At 41.6% G+C, this 18694-nt stretch overlaps 1 protein-coding gene across 1 annotated transcript; it reads right to left on the bottom strand.

Moving 5' to 3' along the window:
• Positions 1 to 891: 891 nt before the first annotated feature.
• Positions 892 to 5903, bottom strand: WFDC9 (WAP four-disulfide core domain 9). The gene is made up of 3 exons (XM_044262586.1): positions 5807 to 5903; positions 4331 to 4478; positions 892 to 952 (listed from the first exon to the last, which is right to left on the bottom strand). Exons 1-3 carry the CDS (start codon positions 5901 to 5903, stop codon positions 892 to 894), a joined length of 306 nt encoding a protein of 101 aa, XP_044118521.1.
• Between the last annotated feature and the right edge of the window lie 12791 nt (positions 5904 to 18694).

The raw sequence follows: 18694 nt of genomic DNA, 5'->3' as shown, positions 1-18694 counted from the left end.
ACCAGCACATTTCATTTTTTCTTTTTTTTATTACATTACATTAGTCACCATACAGTACTCCATTAGCTTTTGATATAGTGTTCCATGATTCATTGTTTGCGTAGAACACCCAGGGCTCAGCATACTTAATTTACAAATTTTGTAATCCCACTGTTATATATCATTCCATTCCATTAACATGCTTTTCAGGAGGGACAGCAACAAGATGGCTGAATAATACTCCCCTGCCTGAAACCTCCCAACCCCCACAACACAATAATTTGGCATCCACCCATAGACCAAAGTACCTTAGTAGAAGCTGTGGATCCACCATCATATCCCAAGGGACCCAGGAGGAGTCTCACCCATGGATTGGTTCATAGGCATAGAGACCATACCCTTGGCATGGGACCCTGAAGTGACCTGGTAACTGGCTCTATCCTCCCTCAGGCACAATCTAGGAGCCACTGGAGAACATTCATTTAAACACCACCTCCAGATGACAGAGCTTTGTCATGTAACAGAGAAGTTCTGTCACATTGTTGGAGAAAAAAAAATCCAAGTGGGGATGCATTGAAGAGGTTAAATGTAACAGTTTGCCTTTACCTGCATCACACCTATTCAGATTTTTTTTAAGTGTTCTCTAAGGAGCTTTGTATGCAAAAATGTTTAAGCTGTCTCTAGGCCCAGGCAAATGGATGTATAGTCCCTGCATGACACTTCATTATTCCATTCTCACATTGTTTACACATATTGTACAGTATCCAGATCATCTTCCCCACATTACTAAGTGAAAATATTTTCTACTGAAGTAAAACCTTTTTAACGAGGTTGGCATGAGCTAACAACCACTGAGACTTCCTGGTGATATCCCATAACTGGCCTTCCCCTTCATTTCTACATCTTTTGTCTTTAGCTGAAGATGGTCCTTAAGGATAGGTCTCGGATGATTTTGGGGAGACATTCAGTTTTCCTGAATGTATACCAGAAGTTTACATTTAACAAACTACATTTACATTAAGTAAACTTCTGTTCTTAACTTCTCCTAATATGTCTTTTATTGCAGCGATCTCAGCTAAGAACCCAGAAGGATAGAGAAAAATTATTTTTCCTTCCCTGTAATACCCAGGATCCTCAGTGGACTATGCTTTCCTTTCCTGGTCCCTCCACTGGAGGTCCCTAATCTCTTGTTCTTCTCTACTCCTTTGGTAGGGATGGAATAACCACTTTCACTCAATCAAGCTCCAAGTGCTCCTTCTCCCTGAAGGTTAAGACAAAGCCCCACTCCTGAAGGCTGTTTACCTGAGTCCCTGAGTCCTTGTGCCTTTTCTTTATTCTGAGCCTGAGAGCACTAACCAGTGTTCTGTTAGGCCTTCGTCCCTTGCTTGGCCATGGTCTTTGCTGTATCACATTCTGGAACCTTTCCGTGAGGTCCTCAGTTGGTAAGTGTGATGCACTGACTCATCCCATCTAAATGAGAATATCTCACTCTCTGGACCAGGAAGAGGCACAGATTTGAATACATTGTAGGGACTTTACAACCTCCTCATCCAAGGGAAGTTATATTTTTAAAATGTCTTTGAGATACCAATGGTAGAAATTCAGTATGGAAACAGTATGGGCTGGAAAGCTTGTCGGGAATGAGAAGACATTTTAGGATATGAATAATATTACCCAGGTAAAACCACCAGGCTGACAAAACAGGTGGGAATGAAAGGATATGGAGTGCAGGAAGATGAATCATTCTTGTCTTGTTAATTCTGGCCATTCTAACTAGTGTAAAGTGATATCTCAATGTGGTTTTGATTTGAATCTTCTTGATGGCTAATGATGATGACATTTTTTTTCATGTGTCTGTTAGCCATTTGTATGTCTGTTTATGTCTTCTGCCCATTTTTTATGTGATTATCTGTTTTTTGAGTGTTAAGTTTGAGGAGTTCTTAACAAGACAAGAAATAAGTGTTGGAGAGGATGTGGAGAAAGGGGAACCCTCTCACACTGTTGATGGGAATGCAAGTTGGTGCAGCCACTTTGGAGAACAGTGTGGAGATTACTTAAGAAATTAAAAATAGAGCTACCCTATGACCCTGCAATTGCACTATTGAGTATTTACCCCAAAGATACATATGTAGTGAAAAGAAGGGCAATCTGCACCCCAATGTTCATAGCAGCAATGGTCACAGTCACCAAAATGTGGAAATAACCAAGATGTCCTTCAACAGATGAATGGATAAAGAAGGTATGGTCCATATATACAGTTAGAAGAATACATCTCCATCAGAAAGGATGAATTCTCAACTTTTGTGTCAACATGGACGGGACTGGAAGAGATTATGCTGAGTGAAATAAGTCAAGCAAAGAGAATCAACTATCATATGGTTTCACTTACTTGTGGAGCATAAAAAATAACATGGAGGGCATTAGGAGAAAGAAAATGTGAATTGGGGAAAATCAGATGGGGAGATGAACCATGACAGCCTGTGGACTCTGAGAAACAAATTGAGGGTTTGGAGGGGAGGGTTTTGGGGGATTGGGAGAGACTGGTGATGGGTATTAAGGAGAGCACGTATTGCATGGAGCCCTAGGTGTGGTGCATAAACAATGAATCTTGGAACACTGAAAAAATAAAATTAAATAAAAAAAAAAAAAAACAGATGAATCATTCTGGGAACTCAGAGTGCCCACCCTGAGGGCAAGAATGCCTTGTTTAATGCTGGGGGTGGGGGTGCTTGCTCCATTGGAGAGTGGTATGAAGGCCAGGGTCTTGGGTCTTGTTGAGGAGTTTGGCTTTGCATAAACACACAGTTCAGAGACTGCCATGAGTTCACCATATCCTGCTTTCTGTTGACCTTGGGCATACAGCTAGACTGTATTTCCCAGTTTCCTTTGTAAATAAGAGGACCCTATGACTACATTAGGGCAAATAGAATGTGGTTGGAAACAGCTCCACCTTTAGGCCTGGATATTAAAACCCTTCTGTAGGAGCCTTCATGCTGCCCATTCATTCTTCCATCTGCTGGCTGGATGCAGTCGAGTCCCTGAGAGATGATAGGGTTATAGACAGAAGGATTTAGGGTCCTTGAATCATGCATGGTATGGGGGTTGTTCACCAGCCACTTGCAATGTAGTGTATTTGAGTGAGAATAAACTTTTGCTCTGTTTACTGAGACTTTTTTTTCAATTTATTTATTTTCAGAAAAACAGTATTCATTATTTTTTCACCACACCCAGTGCTCCATGCAAGCCGTGCCCTCTATAATACCCACCACCTGGTACCCCAACCTCCCACCCCCCCGCCACTTCAAACCCCTCAGATTGTTTTTCAGAGTCCATAGTCTCTCATGGTTCACCTCCTCTTCCAATTTACCCAAATTCCCTTCTCCTCTCTAACACCCCTTGTCCTCCATGCTATTTGTTATGCTCCACAAATAAGTGAAACCATATGATAATTGACTCTCTCTGCTTGACTTATTTCACTCTGTTTACTGAGATTTTTATAAATCTCTGCATTTTTGCTACAGGTATGAGTCTATTAACTAATATATAAGTCTAACAGGGAAGGAAGAGTTGGATAGGAACAACTGTTGGTGATCATAAAGACAGAAGGAAACCACAGTAGTGAAGTAAAAAACAATGCAGAGGCCTCAGGTTGGTTATCAGTTTATTTGGCAGAGACTGGAGCCTTCTCAGGATAGAGGAATCAATGGGAGAATGGAAGTATCTTCAGCCAGGCAAGTGAATAATCCAACAGGAATCCAGGGAGCACTCTTCTTAGACTACACAGTCATCCTCTAACCCACACCTAGAAGCTTAACATGGATTTAAAAGGTTCTCTGGAAGAGACAAGTGAAGGGGTTAAAATCATGGATCTCTGAGGACATCCATTCCCAAACTTAATAACACCCCAACCCCTGTCAATGGGAAGAGAAATTCTTGTAAGATCAGGTGTTACCCATTTTAAGCAATTTTTCCCAAGAGATTTGCCAATTGGGCAGTTAGGTAGAGGTGGGGTCTCTTTGGGCCTGCTTGGGACAAGGGGCCAAAGGAGATACCAGACCAAAGAGGCAACAGTCAGGGCCTTGGACAAAGGAGGGATGAACAAACTGATGGGTGACCCTCTGGGGGAACTGAGTGAAAATGAAGGAAGAAAAGTTGAGCCCCCCACATTGGCGTCTTGGGTTTTTTGCCTTGAATGGCAGGTAGGTATGGAGATAAGAGGACATTGTCTTATGCTGCCTGTTTCTTTGACCAGGATTTGGGTATATCTATTCCATGTCACAGCTTCAGAATGAGGGTGACCAGCAGTAAGGGAATATGTTCATGTACGACCTTCCCAATCTAGCCAACTCACCTATTGTCCAAGCAAACGTTTCCACAGAAGGTCCAACAGCATGTATGATTGAGAGATAAACACTCCAATAATTTAGTGCACCTCTTCACACAATACTTTAATGGAGGCTGTACCCAGCACTGCTCAGTGACTGTTCTTCCAACTGGAACTGAGATAGTAGATGGTAGACAATGGTAGGTGGTAGATCCATTCACCCATGACTTAGAGAAGAAACCCATCTCAAGCTTAACAATACCTGAGCTCAAAGTCACAAACAAAACATTTGTCTGCATTTTAAGGAAATCCTTTCCTTGAATTCTAGCTGTCTTTTCACAGGAAACTGTTCTTGCATCTCGTGTCTTCCCTCTTTCCACATGTCCCCACAGAATTGCAGGCCTTTGGGCCCTCCCAACCTCCCTGAAGTTAGGGCCTGGGGACAACCTCGCCATCTATGACACCACCCCACATCTATTCTCACTGGACTTGGGATTTCAGGGATGGCGATATTGTCTAGCTCCACTTTCTATAACCAATTTACAGAATGGAAAACTCAGCTGGGGGAGAATGGGTACCTATTTTTCCTCTTGTCTGCTTGCTTCCATGCTCATACCACTAAGCACTCAGCCTCTCCCCAGATTCCATCTCTTATACTGGCCCACAACTCTCTCTTCATTATCTCAGTTTTATCATCTGACCCCAAACTTTGACTCCTAAGGACTCCTTTTATTATTATTATTGTGTTGTGTTAGTCACCATCATTAGTTTTTGATGTAGTGTTCTATGATTCATAGTTTGCATATAAAACCCAGTTCTCCATGCAATCTGTGCCCCCCCTTAAGACCCACCACCAGGTTCATCCATCCCCCCACCTACTCCCTTCTAAAACTCTGTTTCCTGGAGACCACATTCTCTCATGGTTCATCTCCCACTCCAGTTTCTCCCCCATCATTTTTCCCTGCTCCTAAGTTTCTCCATGTTTTCTTAATGTTCCACAAATAAGTGAAACCATATGATAATTTACTTTTTCTGTTTGACTTATTTCACTTAGCATAATCTCCTCCAGTCCCATCCAAACTGATGCCCTTTTTTGTCTTTTCCATTTTTTCATATTCTAAAAGAGACTTCCCTTCCAAGTAAATAATATTTCTCTTTTGGTATTCATCAAAGGCACAGAGATTTGAAAATATGGGCTCAGAGGAAAGCTCTGTGTTGGTGTTTCCCCTGCCTAAGGTAGTCTAACATTAGAAAATATCACTTCTTGCTAGCTTATGGGATGGACTTATAGACTAAACTATGTTCCCTTTCCGTATACCCATTATCACTTTCAGCTCAGACTGGGAGCTGGAAAGGCACCACATAGGGAACATCCAACCTAAATCTTTTTTGGATGTCTCTGTTTTAAAGAGGGTTGGGAACCAGGAAAGGTGGTCCCAGTATCACTTACACCAGAAATCCCAGGCCTGGGTGGCCCCCCTCTTCCTGAGTCATACCACCTACAAAAAGCCTTGTTCTTGAGGCCTCCCAGCACAGGCAGAAGCATCACAACCTTATAGATAAGTATGATAAGTAGGAGAACCCGGGGCTTCACAGTCATCTCTCTGTGTGTTTGGGTTAAACTTTGTCAGAAGATAGGTCTTCTCCAAGTGCCACTAGAGGTAGAACAGAAATTAAAGAGGCTAGCATCAGAAAGAGAGAGAAAGTGCTTGTGAATTGTTCTTTCTCCTACTTCTTTTCACCCCCTGGCACCTAACAACATATCAAGTTAGCCATTGTCTTCCCCAAGCTATTTCCCCATCTCAAATTATATGCCACTTCCTTTGCAAAATTATTCTTTTGAAAATGCATTGCTTTTTTCTCTTTTTTTTAATTTATTTTGTGTCCAGAATTCATTGTTTATGCACCACATCCCAAAAAAGCAGTAAATTTTTAGCTTTTATAATTTGTCAAAAACAACAACAACAACAAAAGCTTAAAGGAAACACATAAGCATTAGGAATTCTACCACCACCACCCCCCTCCCTGGGATAACCAATGTATGTATGTCCCTTTTTGTTGTACTCATATTTATGAACTTGGAATAATAGAATACATCAAGTGTCCTGATTTGTTTACTTAAGAATGTATGTAATAGGATAATATAATGGAAGTGTTAGTCCAGCCCCTAGGTCTGAGTACCAAAGTGATTCCAGAGTGAGTTATGTGAGATAGATTAATCCATAGAACTTGAGAAAGTTGATGGTCAAGAACTGGTCAGGGGACTCTTAAACCTTTCATCTAAGAAGATGATCCAAAGTTGAAGGAGTGGTAGACAGGGTTTTGAAGATTTTATAGGTAAAAAGATGTTCTCAGGGGAGTGGGGAAGTTGTCTTTTCTTTCCAAGTTGACAGAAAAGACTTTGTAGGTTCTACTCATAGAGCTTACTGTGTGTGTGTCTCCAGGAATTTGTAGGGATCCCATAGACTTGAGTCATAATTGAAGATTCTAAAGGGTAATAAATCTGGCTAAAGTGGCCTTTAATACCAAAAAAGTGAGCTGCAGTTGGGGTACATCTGAATTGTAAATGGCCAGATGCCATTTTATGTCTTTGTGGTCTCCCACAAAGGAGTGCAAGATGCATAAAGCCAGCTTATGATAGCATGTACTATGTGAAAACTGTCTCACTCCCACTTACTGGTTCTTCATGCCTCTTCTACCTAGGAGACAGAAACTTCTTATAGCAGATGGGGGTGAAGGAACAGAATCATGAAGAGCCCAAGTTGGAGATACTGACCACATCAACTACAACTAGAGCTTCTAAGAGAAGGGAGAGTCCACAGTTCTGAACAATGTGTGAAGTTATGGCTAATCACATGGACCTACACATTTAATTATTATTTTTTATTTTTTTTATTTTTTTATTGTATTATGCTAGTCACCATACAGTACATCATTGGGTTTTTTTTTATTAATTTCTTTTCAGCGTAACAGAATTCATTGTTTATGCACCACACCCAGTGCTCCATGCCATACGTGCCCTCCATAATACCCACCACCTGGCTCCCCCAACCTTCCACCCCCCCACCCCTTCAAAACCCTCACATTGTTTTTCAGAGTCCATAGTCTCTCATGGTTCATCTCCCCTTCCAATCTCCCTCAACTCCCTTCTCCTCTCCATCTCCCTATATCCTCCTTGTTATTTGTGATGCTCCACAAATAAGTGAAACCATATAATAATTGACTCTCTCTGCTTGACTTATTTCACTCAGCATAATCTTTTCTAGTCCCGTCCATGTTGATACAAAAGTTGAGTATTCATCCTTTCTGATGGATGCATAATACTCCATATACATCATTAGTTTTTGATGTAGTGTTCAATGATTCATTGTTTGTGTATAACACCGAGTGCTCCATGCAATATGTGCCCTCCTTAATACCCTTCACCGGGCTGACCCACCCCCACCCTCCTCCCCCCTCAATTTGTTTCCTGAAGTCCATAGTCTCTCATGGTTCATCTCCCCCTCCGATTTCCCCTCCTTCATTTTTCCCTTCCTTCTCCTAATTTCCTCCATGCACATTTAATTATTAAATTGAGATGTTTTGTGACTGGAGTCACACAAAATTTGGGGACTTACCTAAGTTTTCCTGACGAGGCAAGGAAACAACTAACCCATCTAAATAAAGTATACAGGTAGGAGAGACAAAGTAATAGGATCACATCATACAAATCATGCCAACAATTCAACTACCAACATCACGATCATCCCCCCCCATATCATGAAGACTCAAATATTTCCAACTTTTTTGTTATAAAAATATCCTGATGAACCTCTTTATAACTATATCTTTGGCATATGCCTTATTATTTGTATGTATGAGTTAATAGAGAAAGATTGCTGAGCAAAAGATGTTGTCTATTTTAGACTTTGGAAAACATATGCCACATTTTCTGACTAAGGGTTGGGTTATACTTCCACCAACAGGATATCAGATGTGTGCTACCACACTTCCTGTTCTACTCAAGGTGATACAAAGGAAAATCTGCTACCACTCTGTTTGCTCTCCAGTATTTCAGTGAGGAATGACCATAGGCATCAGGGTCAAATCAGCTTGAATAGAACCCCAATACCCATTCCCCCCAACTTTTAGCTGTGGAAACTGGGCTGATCGCCTAATTCCTGGAGCCTCAGCTTCCTCATCTCTATTTCTGTATCATAGAAATAATATTCATATTCATCTCATTAGGTTACTAGGATCAAATAATCTAATGTATATGAATCACTTAGCATAAGACCCAGAACATGTATATACTCAATAAATGCGAGCTTTTCGTATTAAGCTCAGAATTTCTCTTGTCTAGATGTTGGGAAAATATTTTCATTTAATTTTTTTAGTTTTTTTCTTTTACACTTTACATCTCAATTTGTTGATAATTTAACCTGTGTGAGTAGAGGGGGAGTTAATTCATTTAATAAATATCTATTGGGGGGCGCCTGGGTGGCTCAGTGGGTTAAAGCCTCTGCCTTCAGCTGGGGTCATGATCCCAGGGTCCTGGGATCAAGCCCCGCATCAGGCTCTCTGCTCAGTGGGGAGCATGCTTCCTCTTCTCTCTCTCTCTGACTACTTGTGATCTCTGTCAAATAAAATAAATAAAATCTTTTTTAAAAAAATAAATAAATATCTATTAGGGAGTGCCTGCGTGGCACAATTGGTTAAGTGTCTGGCTTTTGATTTTGCCTCAGGTCATGATCTCTGGGATCCAGACCGAGGTCAGGCTCTGTGCTGGACACGGAAACTACTTGAGATTCTCTCTCCCCCTCTACTCCTACCCCGCCCTCCTGCTCATGCATGAGTTCTGTCTATCTATCTCTCTGTCTGTCTATAGCAATCTCAAAATAAATAAATATTAAGTGTCTAATTACAAGTTCTAGGTACTGGAAAAGAGTGGTGAACAAAACAGGCAAAAATCCTTAAATTCATAGAGCTGACGTTCTAATTAAACAATATAATAGGGAAGGACAAAGATGGTAGTAATTGTTAAGGAGAAAACAATGAAGCAGAAGAGGATATACCCTGCTGATAACCGGCAGCTGAGGGCTGGGGAAGATGGGGCAAGGAGGAAGGAAACTTAATTACCACTCAAAATTCCCAGAGCTCTCCCATTTGCAGCCCTTATCTGCTTCTTCACTATCCTGAAACCAAAGAGGAAGGAAAAATAAAAAAGCCCATGGGAAGAGTGAGATTCCAATGTTATAAATTATGTGGTCACAAGACAGTGACTGTCCTTCTCCATGGAAGTCTTTCTATTTCTTCAGACACCTTCAGACAACAAATCCTAGAACACTACATCAAAACCTAATGATGTATTGTATGCTTGCTAACCTAATATAATTTTTTAAATTAAAAATAAATAAATAAATAAATATAGATTATGCTGAGTGAAATAAGTCAAGCAGAGAGAGTCAATTATCATATGGTTTCACTTATTTGTGGAGCATAACAAATAGCATGGAGGACAAGGGGCGTTAGAGAGGAGAAGGGAATTGGGGTAAATTGGAAGGGGAGGTGAATCACGAGAGACTATGGACTCTGAAAAACAATCTGAGGGGTTTGAAGTGGCGGGGGGGGTGGGAGGTTGGGGTACCAGGTGGTGGGTATTATAGAGGGCACAGATTGCATGGAGCACTGGGTGTGGTGAAAAAATAATGAATACTGTTTTTCTGAAAATAAATAAATTGAAAAAAATTTTTAAATAAATAAAAATAAAAATACCACTCTAGAGCTACGTTTTCCAGAACTTTGAGATCTGTTCAATGAAAAAGAACTTTACTCTTAGTCCAGTTTTCTGAGTTCCTTACTTACTCTTAAAAGGTGTTTAGGATCCTGGGGATCCCCTTCTTTACACACCTCAGGTACACTAACTGAGCCAGAGAAGAGAAATATAATCATGCCCAGGCTGGGTACTACTCACCTACAGAATTCTGGGTGAATTCTTTGGTCATCTTGAGGTAGAGTGTGGGACAATGGCAAGACCCCGAGGCATCACAAAGACACAGAAGGACACTCCCCTCAGAATTCAGGATTCTGAATAATCTTCCCAGATAATGTTAAAGAGGAGAAAGTATTGGACTTACAGTCAGGAATACTGGTACCTTGTTTCATGTCTGCCTCTTTTACCTGTGGAACCTCGGACAGATATGCCACCTCTGTGCCAATTTTCTTATTGGAACACCAGAAACAATAATCTTCAACCCACAAAAATAGTGTTGACATCCCCTGGACAGACAACACATCCAAACAAGCCACAAATTAAAGCTCATGCCTGCAGACCCTTACCCACACTTAGCCTCTCAAGGTGTTGAGTTCAGTGTCTGCAGTAGCTGGCTGACAGCTCTTTTATGTGGCCTCTTCTTACTTGGAGAGTGGGGGAGGAGGTTGTGGCCTGGAAGCAGGGGCAGAAGAGCAGAAAAACAAAGTTCAAAGGCCTAGAACTTAATGGTGATTTGCGTTGTGGCAGATCTGTAGGTTCTGCCCAGGAACTTCATGTTGGCCATATCACAGACTCTTTCCTTTGTTACTCTCCCATTCCTAAGTATCAGATTCTGTTTTATATAAGCAGTATGTTCTCCTAAGCTAGGAGGAACACTGCGTACCTTATCACAGTCCTGGCCACCGAAACAGACCCAATTCTTGAGTCTTTTATCTGATGCATCTGAGTTTATGATGCATCTGAGTTTATCCATAGGTGGGGAGTGAAAGGCAGTTTGTATTATCTATTTGCCTTGGACCTGCTTTGTGCTAATAAGATCCCACCTAATACCTTCTCTGTATTGATTTTCTTTTGCTAATTAAAGCATAACACTGTCTCCCACCAAATCCCCTAGGGGTTTGTGTGGATAAAAAGAGACTGAATAGGAAGGTTTAGGAAAGACAGATGGCCACTTAACAAATGAGAGAACAAAGTGACGGAATCTAGCACCAACATCTTGGCACAATTTGTGGGACAACCCACAAGGGCTGTTGGTATTTTCCCAACAAATATCAGAGAGGAGCTACCATACCCATATTTTGGAGCTTATTAGAAAAAGAAAGAGTCAAGTGGGCAAGACCCACGGCTCCTGAGGAACAGAATTCCTTCTCTCAAACTCTATGTCCAGGAATTTGTCATACACTGACTGGAGACGTCCCTGTACAGTGATTTTTTTCACCAGGATAAATTGGATGCATTGAGCAGTGAGAAATGTATGTCAGGATTCTGGGCACTTGGCAGTGGACTGTATAGAGACAGTAGAATCTGGGGACCTGTGTACAAAGGTGTGGGAGCAAACAGAAGGGAACTTTGATGGGAACTGCAAAAGGTGCCACACCTAAAATGATTGAATTGTGGATTTCCAAGTCATCACTTTCTATGGCTGGAAAATTGTGTTCCTTGCAGGCAAATTATGTTCCTTGCAGCCCTGCCCAGCATCTGGCTCAGATGTTGGGGTTCCACAGTGGTCTGTTTGAAGAGCAGAGTCACTGAGAGTGCCAAAGAGGTTCCTCCCCGGATCTCTGCCACACTTTGTCTGGACCATTCAGATGGGTCTGCAATAAAGTAGATTAGAATTTAGGAAAACAGCAGGACTTTCCCTTGCTTTTGTTCTCTGTATATTTTATAAACATATTTTATAAACATACACAGACATATATATACACACGTGTGTGTATAAACACACATACTCTTGGGAGGTGAGCATGCACCCAGCAGAGGGCTGGACAACAGCACTCTGGGAGCTGATATTGGGAAGGGACATGGTCATGAGTCAAACCTGGCAAGTATGAGGGGTGCAGGGAGGATGAAGACATGGTGAAATCCCAGGGACCAGCTCCAGAGTGATAACGGGACATCTAACTGAGTGCTCAATCCCAGCACTCTATCCTGACCACAAGCCATTTCTCCTCTAAGGAGGAAAGCTATAGCTTCCTAGAGAAAAAAAAACCCTTTTTGTTTTTTGTTTTTTATTGTGCTATGTTAGTCTCCATACAGATGGGTCTGCAACAAAGCTGTGTAGAATTTAGGAAAACAGCAGGCTCCTGCTCTCATTCTCACTATGTGTATACTTTATACACACACACACACACACACACACAGATATTACACACGTATATACACACATACATGTATACACATGCACATATAAATATTTATGTGTATACATACATATACATGTATGTATATGAACTTGTGTATACATACACATTAGTATGTATGTATTGTATTATATGTATTATTATATATTATTAGATACATACATATGCACACATATATTACACATGTATGTGAAACCTGCTTGTGTGTTTTTGACCTGTAATGAGCCTATGTGTTCTTCTAAAACTGTAAGGTTGTGTTTTGGTGTCTACTCTCATAGTCCCAGGTGGTGGGTATTATAGAGGGCACGGCTTGCATGGAGCAGTGGGTGTGGTGAAAAAATAATGAAAACTGTTTTTCTGAAAATAAATAAATTGGAAAAAAAATTTAAAAAAAAAATAAAAAGAACAAAAGCCTCTGCATAGCAAAGGAAACAGTCAAGAAAACAAAGAGGCAACCCATGGAATGGGAGAAGATATTCGCAAATGACAGTACAGACAAAAGGCTGATATCCAGTATCTATAAAGAACTTCTCAAACTCAACACACACAAAACAGATAATCATGTCAAAAAATGGGCAGAAGACATGAACAGACACTTCTCCAATGAAGACATACAAATGGCTACAAGAAACATGAAAAAATGTTCATCATCACTAACCCTCAGGGAGATTCAAATTAAAACCACATTGAGATATCACCTTACACCAGTTAGAATGGCCAAAATTAACAAGACAGGAAACAACATGTGTTGGAGGGGATGTGGAGAAAGGGGAACCCTCTTACACTGTTGGTGGGAATGCAAGTTGGTGCAGCCTCTTTGGAGAACAGTGTGGAGATTCCTCAAGAAATTAAAAATAGAGCTTCCCTATGATCCTGCAATTGCACTCCTGGGTACTTACCCCAAAGATACAGATGTCATGAAAAGAAGGGCCATCTGTACCCCAATGTTTATAGCAGCAATGGCCACGGTTGCCAAACCGTGGAAAGAACCAAGATGTCCTTCCACAGACGAATGGATAAGGAATATGTGGTCCATATACACTATGGAGTATTATGCCTCCATCAGAAAGGATGAATACCCAACTTTTGTAGCAACATGGACGGGACTGGAAGAGATCATGCTGAGTGAAATAAGTCAAACAGAGAGAGTCAATTATCATATGGTTTCACTTATTTGTGGAGCATAACAAATAGCATGGAGGGCATGGGGAGTTAGAGAGGAGAAAGGAGTTGGGGTAAATTGGAAGGGGAGGTGAACCATGAGAGACTATGGACTCTGAAAAACAATCTGAGAACTTTGAAGTGGCAGGAGGGTGGGAGGTTGGGGTAACAGGTGGTGGGTATTGAGGGCACGGATTGCATGGAGCATTGGGTGTGGTGAAAAAATAAGGAATACTGTTAAGCTGAAAATAAATTTAAAAAAAAGAAATGGAGCTGTTTCAAAGAAATCAAGGTCTGTGAAAAGCATACCAGCATATACATGTGCAGATGTCCATGTGAATATCATCAAGGAAGTCAAACAAATAACATGCTCTTCAACCTTCTGCAGGAACATTTGCCTGAGCCTCCAGTGAGTGGGTGAGGAGGCTGGACTGTGCATCCTGTTCCCACAATCCTTTATTCATACAAAGGCATGAGGATCTCAGATCCTGGGCACCAGAATATTAAGAGGAATGCCCTTACCCACTGTCTGAACTCCTTGTTCCTGTCAAATAAACCAGAACAGATGTCCACAGACCTGCCTACTTTAGTCCCAGTGCTTGTGACCATTGAGGACCCAGAGCAGACCCCAGACGGCCCCCCTCTCTGGGTCCAGGTCTCTGATATCTCTCCCCTTGCCATTCTTCTGTATTCTCTCTCCTGCACCATTGCCAAGTCCTGGAGGCCCAGCCTCATTGTTGATCTGCTTACTGAGCCAGCACACCCAGGGGAGAAACTTCTCATGTGTGGTATCTCCCAATGCTAACCAGAACATTCCCCAGCCTGGGGTCCAAAGGGCCAAGTTAGACATAAGGCAGGTGGAGGCTAGACCCTGGTCACAGAGTAGGAGGCCCCAGGGAGGCCTCTTCTTAAACTTGACCCACCACCACCCCATTTCCCCCATTCTCCTTGTGAGGTTCAGATTACTGTTCCTTTATAAGGGAGAAAACCAATCCAAGGGAAGTTGAGTGACATGCTCAAGGCAAAAGAGAGTGAGAGGTCATGCTGTGGCCAGAAGAGGATGTTTGTGTGGATCCCCGTTTGTTCACAGTTCCTCCATTATGGTTCTTCCATTATGGGCATGAAAGTGAGTGCCTACCCTAACATTTAGTGTTACACTCCAGTCCAGGGCTTCCTACTGGGAATCAGTGAAGGATTGCCCAGAGGAGGAAATCTGCCTCTCTCAGGCCAGAGCCTCTAACCCACCTCAGAAGCATGCCAGGGCTCCTGGTATCAGAGGAACTTCTCTACCTCACCTTGGGCCTGCCCTTGGACCAGGAGACCTTAGGAAAGAGATTATGATCAACCAGCAGCACAGACATCATCAGACACACGTGGGCGGTAAGGACATGCTCTGCAGGAGTGGTCCTCACATAGCCTGACTCTGCGAGCGTCTTCCCAGGGCTTGGCCAGGCCCCAAACACCCTGGGAGAGACTATTAGGAGAGGCAAAGTTACCTGCCAGGGCCCACACAGGGAATGACCTCCCACATCTATGACCAATGCACCCTACCATGTGGGCACACCATGCTGCCAGCTGACCTATTGCTTGCCACTGGCATGAGTCCCTCAGATCATGAAATCTACTGGAAGCAGCTGGTCTTCTCCATCGTGATAATTGGTGTCTTGGCCCTTGTTCCATAGAGCTCTCTGGACACTCCACCCTGCCCCAGTGGACTCAGAGGCTACCCCCAGAAGGCTTTGACTGGGGGGAGTGCTTACCTGGCCAACACTCCATGTTCTCTCCTATGGAACAGCTGTGTGTTCCATGGTAGGTCGAGTGGAGGAGTCGGGACCCCTGTAAGGCCTTGACTCTCAGGATTCAAGGAAGGCAAGGAGGCAGATGAGGGAGCATCTGTAAATTCTGCCATGACCTGGGTGTCCAAAAAGCCTGTGGAGAATTGTTGATCAGGCTGGGCTATCTGACAAACATACGGCCTCATGGTTGTCATGGTTTCTGTGGTCATTTTTCTCTTCTCCTGCTCAGCCATGCTACTTCTCTATGTCAGTGCAAATGGGAGGACTTTAGAAGTATCTGCCATGTCTCATACACCATGATAATGGTCAACTCCTGCCTCATTTCCATCCTTTGGGTGACCTCATGCATCCAAGTAGGTCCATATTGGTGCCTTCACCTACCAAGTGTGCCCCACCACCGCCTCTGATAGTAGCCTGTGTCATAACAAACCCAGGGTGTCTAATTAAGGAAGTATTGGAAGTTAGCTTTAGGTGCTGAGTGCAAGATCTACCTTCAAGAAATGCCCATCCGCCCAAATATAATTAGAATGGGCATATGGGCATGACATGCAGGATTCAAGGAAGGCTCTATCCTGAGGCAGTTGTTTCTAAGCCTAAAATCCTACCATTAAAATTACATTCTTTAGGAATGTATACCCACCAGTGAGTATAGTGTCAGTCCAGGGTCTTAGCTTGGGAAGGGTTCACTTCCTGGAAAGCATTAGTGAGTGGGTATGAGAAGATAGAACAATATATGTGAGAGGACATCACGCATCTGATTTCTTTTTTTTTTTTTTTTTTTTCTAACAACGCAGTGATATTTTATTTTTTTTTTTTTATTTTTTTTTTCCCCAATTTATTTATTTTCAGAAAAACAGTATTCATTATTTTTTCACCACACCCAGTGCTCCATGCAAGCTGTGCCCTCTATAATACCCACCACCTGGTACCCCAACCTCCCATCCCCCCGCCACTTCAAACCCCTCAGACTGTTTTTCAGAGTCCATAGTCTCTCATGGTTCACCTCCCCTTCCAATTTACCCAAATTCCCTACTACTCTCTAACGCCCCTTGTCCTCCATGCTATTGGTCACGCATCTGATTTCTGAGTCTATTCTGGGTCACTGCTGCTGGGTATATGGCAGTCCCTTTTTAGGTGGATTCGGGTTTCTTTTATTGATGGAATGCTTTCTAGTTTTTAATATTGGTAATTTGGGGTTTTTTTAAAACTCCAGTTATATTTATTTATTTAGATTTTCTTTGTCCATCTTCTTTATTAACCTTTCTCTCATTGATTTTACTTTTTGCATTTTATTTGTGATCTCTTGTCTTCTTTTTCTTTAAGTTTAAATTCAATTAGCCAAGGTATAGTACATCAATCCTTTTTTATATAATTTTCAATGATTCATTAGCTGAATATTGTCTTCTTTCATTCTTCTTCAATGTCTTTTGTAGTTCAGTTGAATTTATTCTGTCTCCAAATCTTGTAACAATCTTTATTTCTGAAATGACCTTTAACTTTTTCTTTGATATTTTTGTTCTGCCCACCTCTTATTTCATGTCTTCCTGGATTTTTGATCACTTATGTGTGAGTTTTTAAATTTCTGATTCAAGGTATTTTTTTTCATCTGTTAAAATCTTTGTTTACAGATATTTATATAATTAAACTTGTAGTTGTTGTATTAACCTTCTCCCTGACAAGGTGTTTCTGGTGGGACATTTTTTTCTGCAGAAATATTTCAGTTTTCATTTGTTCTGTTTTCTTCAATAGTAGATTTATATTGAAGTTGTCTAATATTTTTCCATTAACTTTGTAATGTCTTATTTTAATAGACCAGCAGGGACAGTTTAATGCTCAAACCGTTCTAGGCTTTGGCCACTGGGAACCCTTCAAGGTTAGTTCCTGTTTCTCATTCTTTGACTTTATAGCATTTCCTTACTTTCCGACCCTAAAAGATACTATAGTCTCATCTTGTATTTTCTAAGCCTAGTTCTAGAATCAGCTATTTCTCCAAAAAGCCTTAGCCCACTTATTGGAGAATGATAATAAAAACCAATATCTGGGCTTCTGGTATGTTTATGGCTACTGTGGTATCACTGCTTCCAGGCATAGCCAGGAAATATACACCATGTGTAACTAATCCATGTACACACACTCTGTCTACTTCAGCTTCTGTCTCTCTGTATATATATATTGGGCTGAATGTAGGCTCATTTTGATGTCTCTGACTCAAATCCATTACCCGCAGGGCTCATCCTAGACTTCCATTTTGCTTATTTGTAACTTCTTTTCTCTTACAGTTAGAAACATGGCTTCTAACATCCCCAGTTATTTACTTATTTGTCCAGTCTTGTATACAAATTTATATACATCTTATATACATGTAAAGTCACTTTAGAATTTTTACCCAGGAGTGCCTGGATGGCTCAGTTGGTTAAATGTCCAACTCTTGATTTTGGCTCAGATCATGATCTCAGGATCATGAGACCAAGCCCCATGTCCAGCTTCGAGCTGGGCATGAGGCCTGCTTGGGATTCTCTCTCTCTCCATCTCCCTCTTCCCCTTCCCCCTGTTCATGCACACTTTCTCTCTCTAAAAAAAATTTTTTTTAATTTTTACCCAAACCATGTGAGAAACAAATTTACCAGAGACTTGCGCTCTGAAAAACCGAATGAAAGAGCTATTTGCCAGTTACCCACATTAAAATTATGTACTAAAATAAACTTCTATTCTCTGAAAAGCATGAAATTAGCCTATTGTTTCTAAGGTAATCAAATGAGGAAGCAATTTGGGGGTATAATATGGTAATCAAAGGTAGTGGGAGGGCGTTGAAAGAACCAAAATCCACTGCTGATAAATGAGTTTATTTGTCAAGGATTTGCTCTTGTCCGGCCCTCAGTGTGAATGGACTGGTGTCCTGCTGGGAGGTTAGGGTTTAAACCTCATGCAACTATTTCCTGCAAGACAGAAATGTTATATACTCAGAGGCTAAGGGAACTCTGAGGAACAAGCATTCATTTCCAAGCTTTATGTTACCCATCCCCACCAGACCCTGGGACATGAGTACTTTATGCAGTGCCAAGAATTGTACACTTCTGGGGTGGGGAGGTGGGTTTGGCTCATTGAACAGAGAAATGGAGACATTTGGGACCTGACTGGGTCCTAAGGGTTCATTGAAAGGTCTGACTATGGAGGAAATGGTTAGAAATTTGGAGAAAAATTGGGAAAAGAGAAAACGATTGAGTAATAAAATGAGGACAAAAGGCATTGATTATATAATGAAAGAAATAAAGTGCCCCAAGCTGGTGTCTTGGTTTATTCACCAGTGCTCTACTGTCCAGGC

This window comes from Neovison vison, chromosome 8 (assembly GCF_020171115.1).
Source record: "Neovison vison isolate M4711 chromosome 8, ASM_NN_V1, whole genome shotgun sequence".
In the NCBI taxonomy this organism is placed as follows: Eukaryota; Metazoa; Chordata; class Mammalia; order Carnivora; family Mustelidae; genus Neogale; species Neogale vison.
The sequence above is the reverse complement of the archived record's forward strand: the minus strand, read 5'-3'. Positions and strand labels throughout refer to the sequence as shown.

Excerpts from the sequence above, each read along its gene's own strand:
- WFDC9 (XM_044262586.1), bottom strand. The coding sequence starts at position 5,903 with ATGACTGTGAAGCCCCGGGTTCTCCTACTTATCATACTTATCTATAAG. Across the intron at positions 4,479-5,806 it reads CCTCAAGAACAAGGCTTTTT|TTCCAGTTGGAAGAACAGTC; the intron begins GTAGGTGGTATG and ends CTACTATCTCAG. Across the intron at positions 953-4,330 it reads AACGTTTGCTTGGACAATAG|GAAAACTGAATGTCTCCCCA; the intron begins GTGAGTTGGCTA and ends GTATACATTCAG.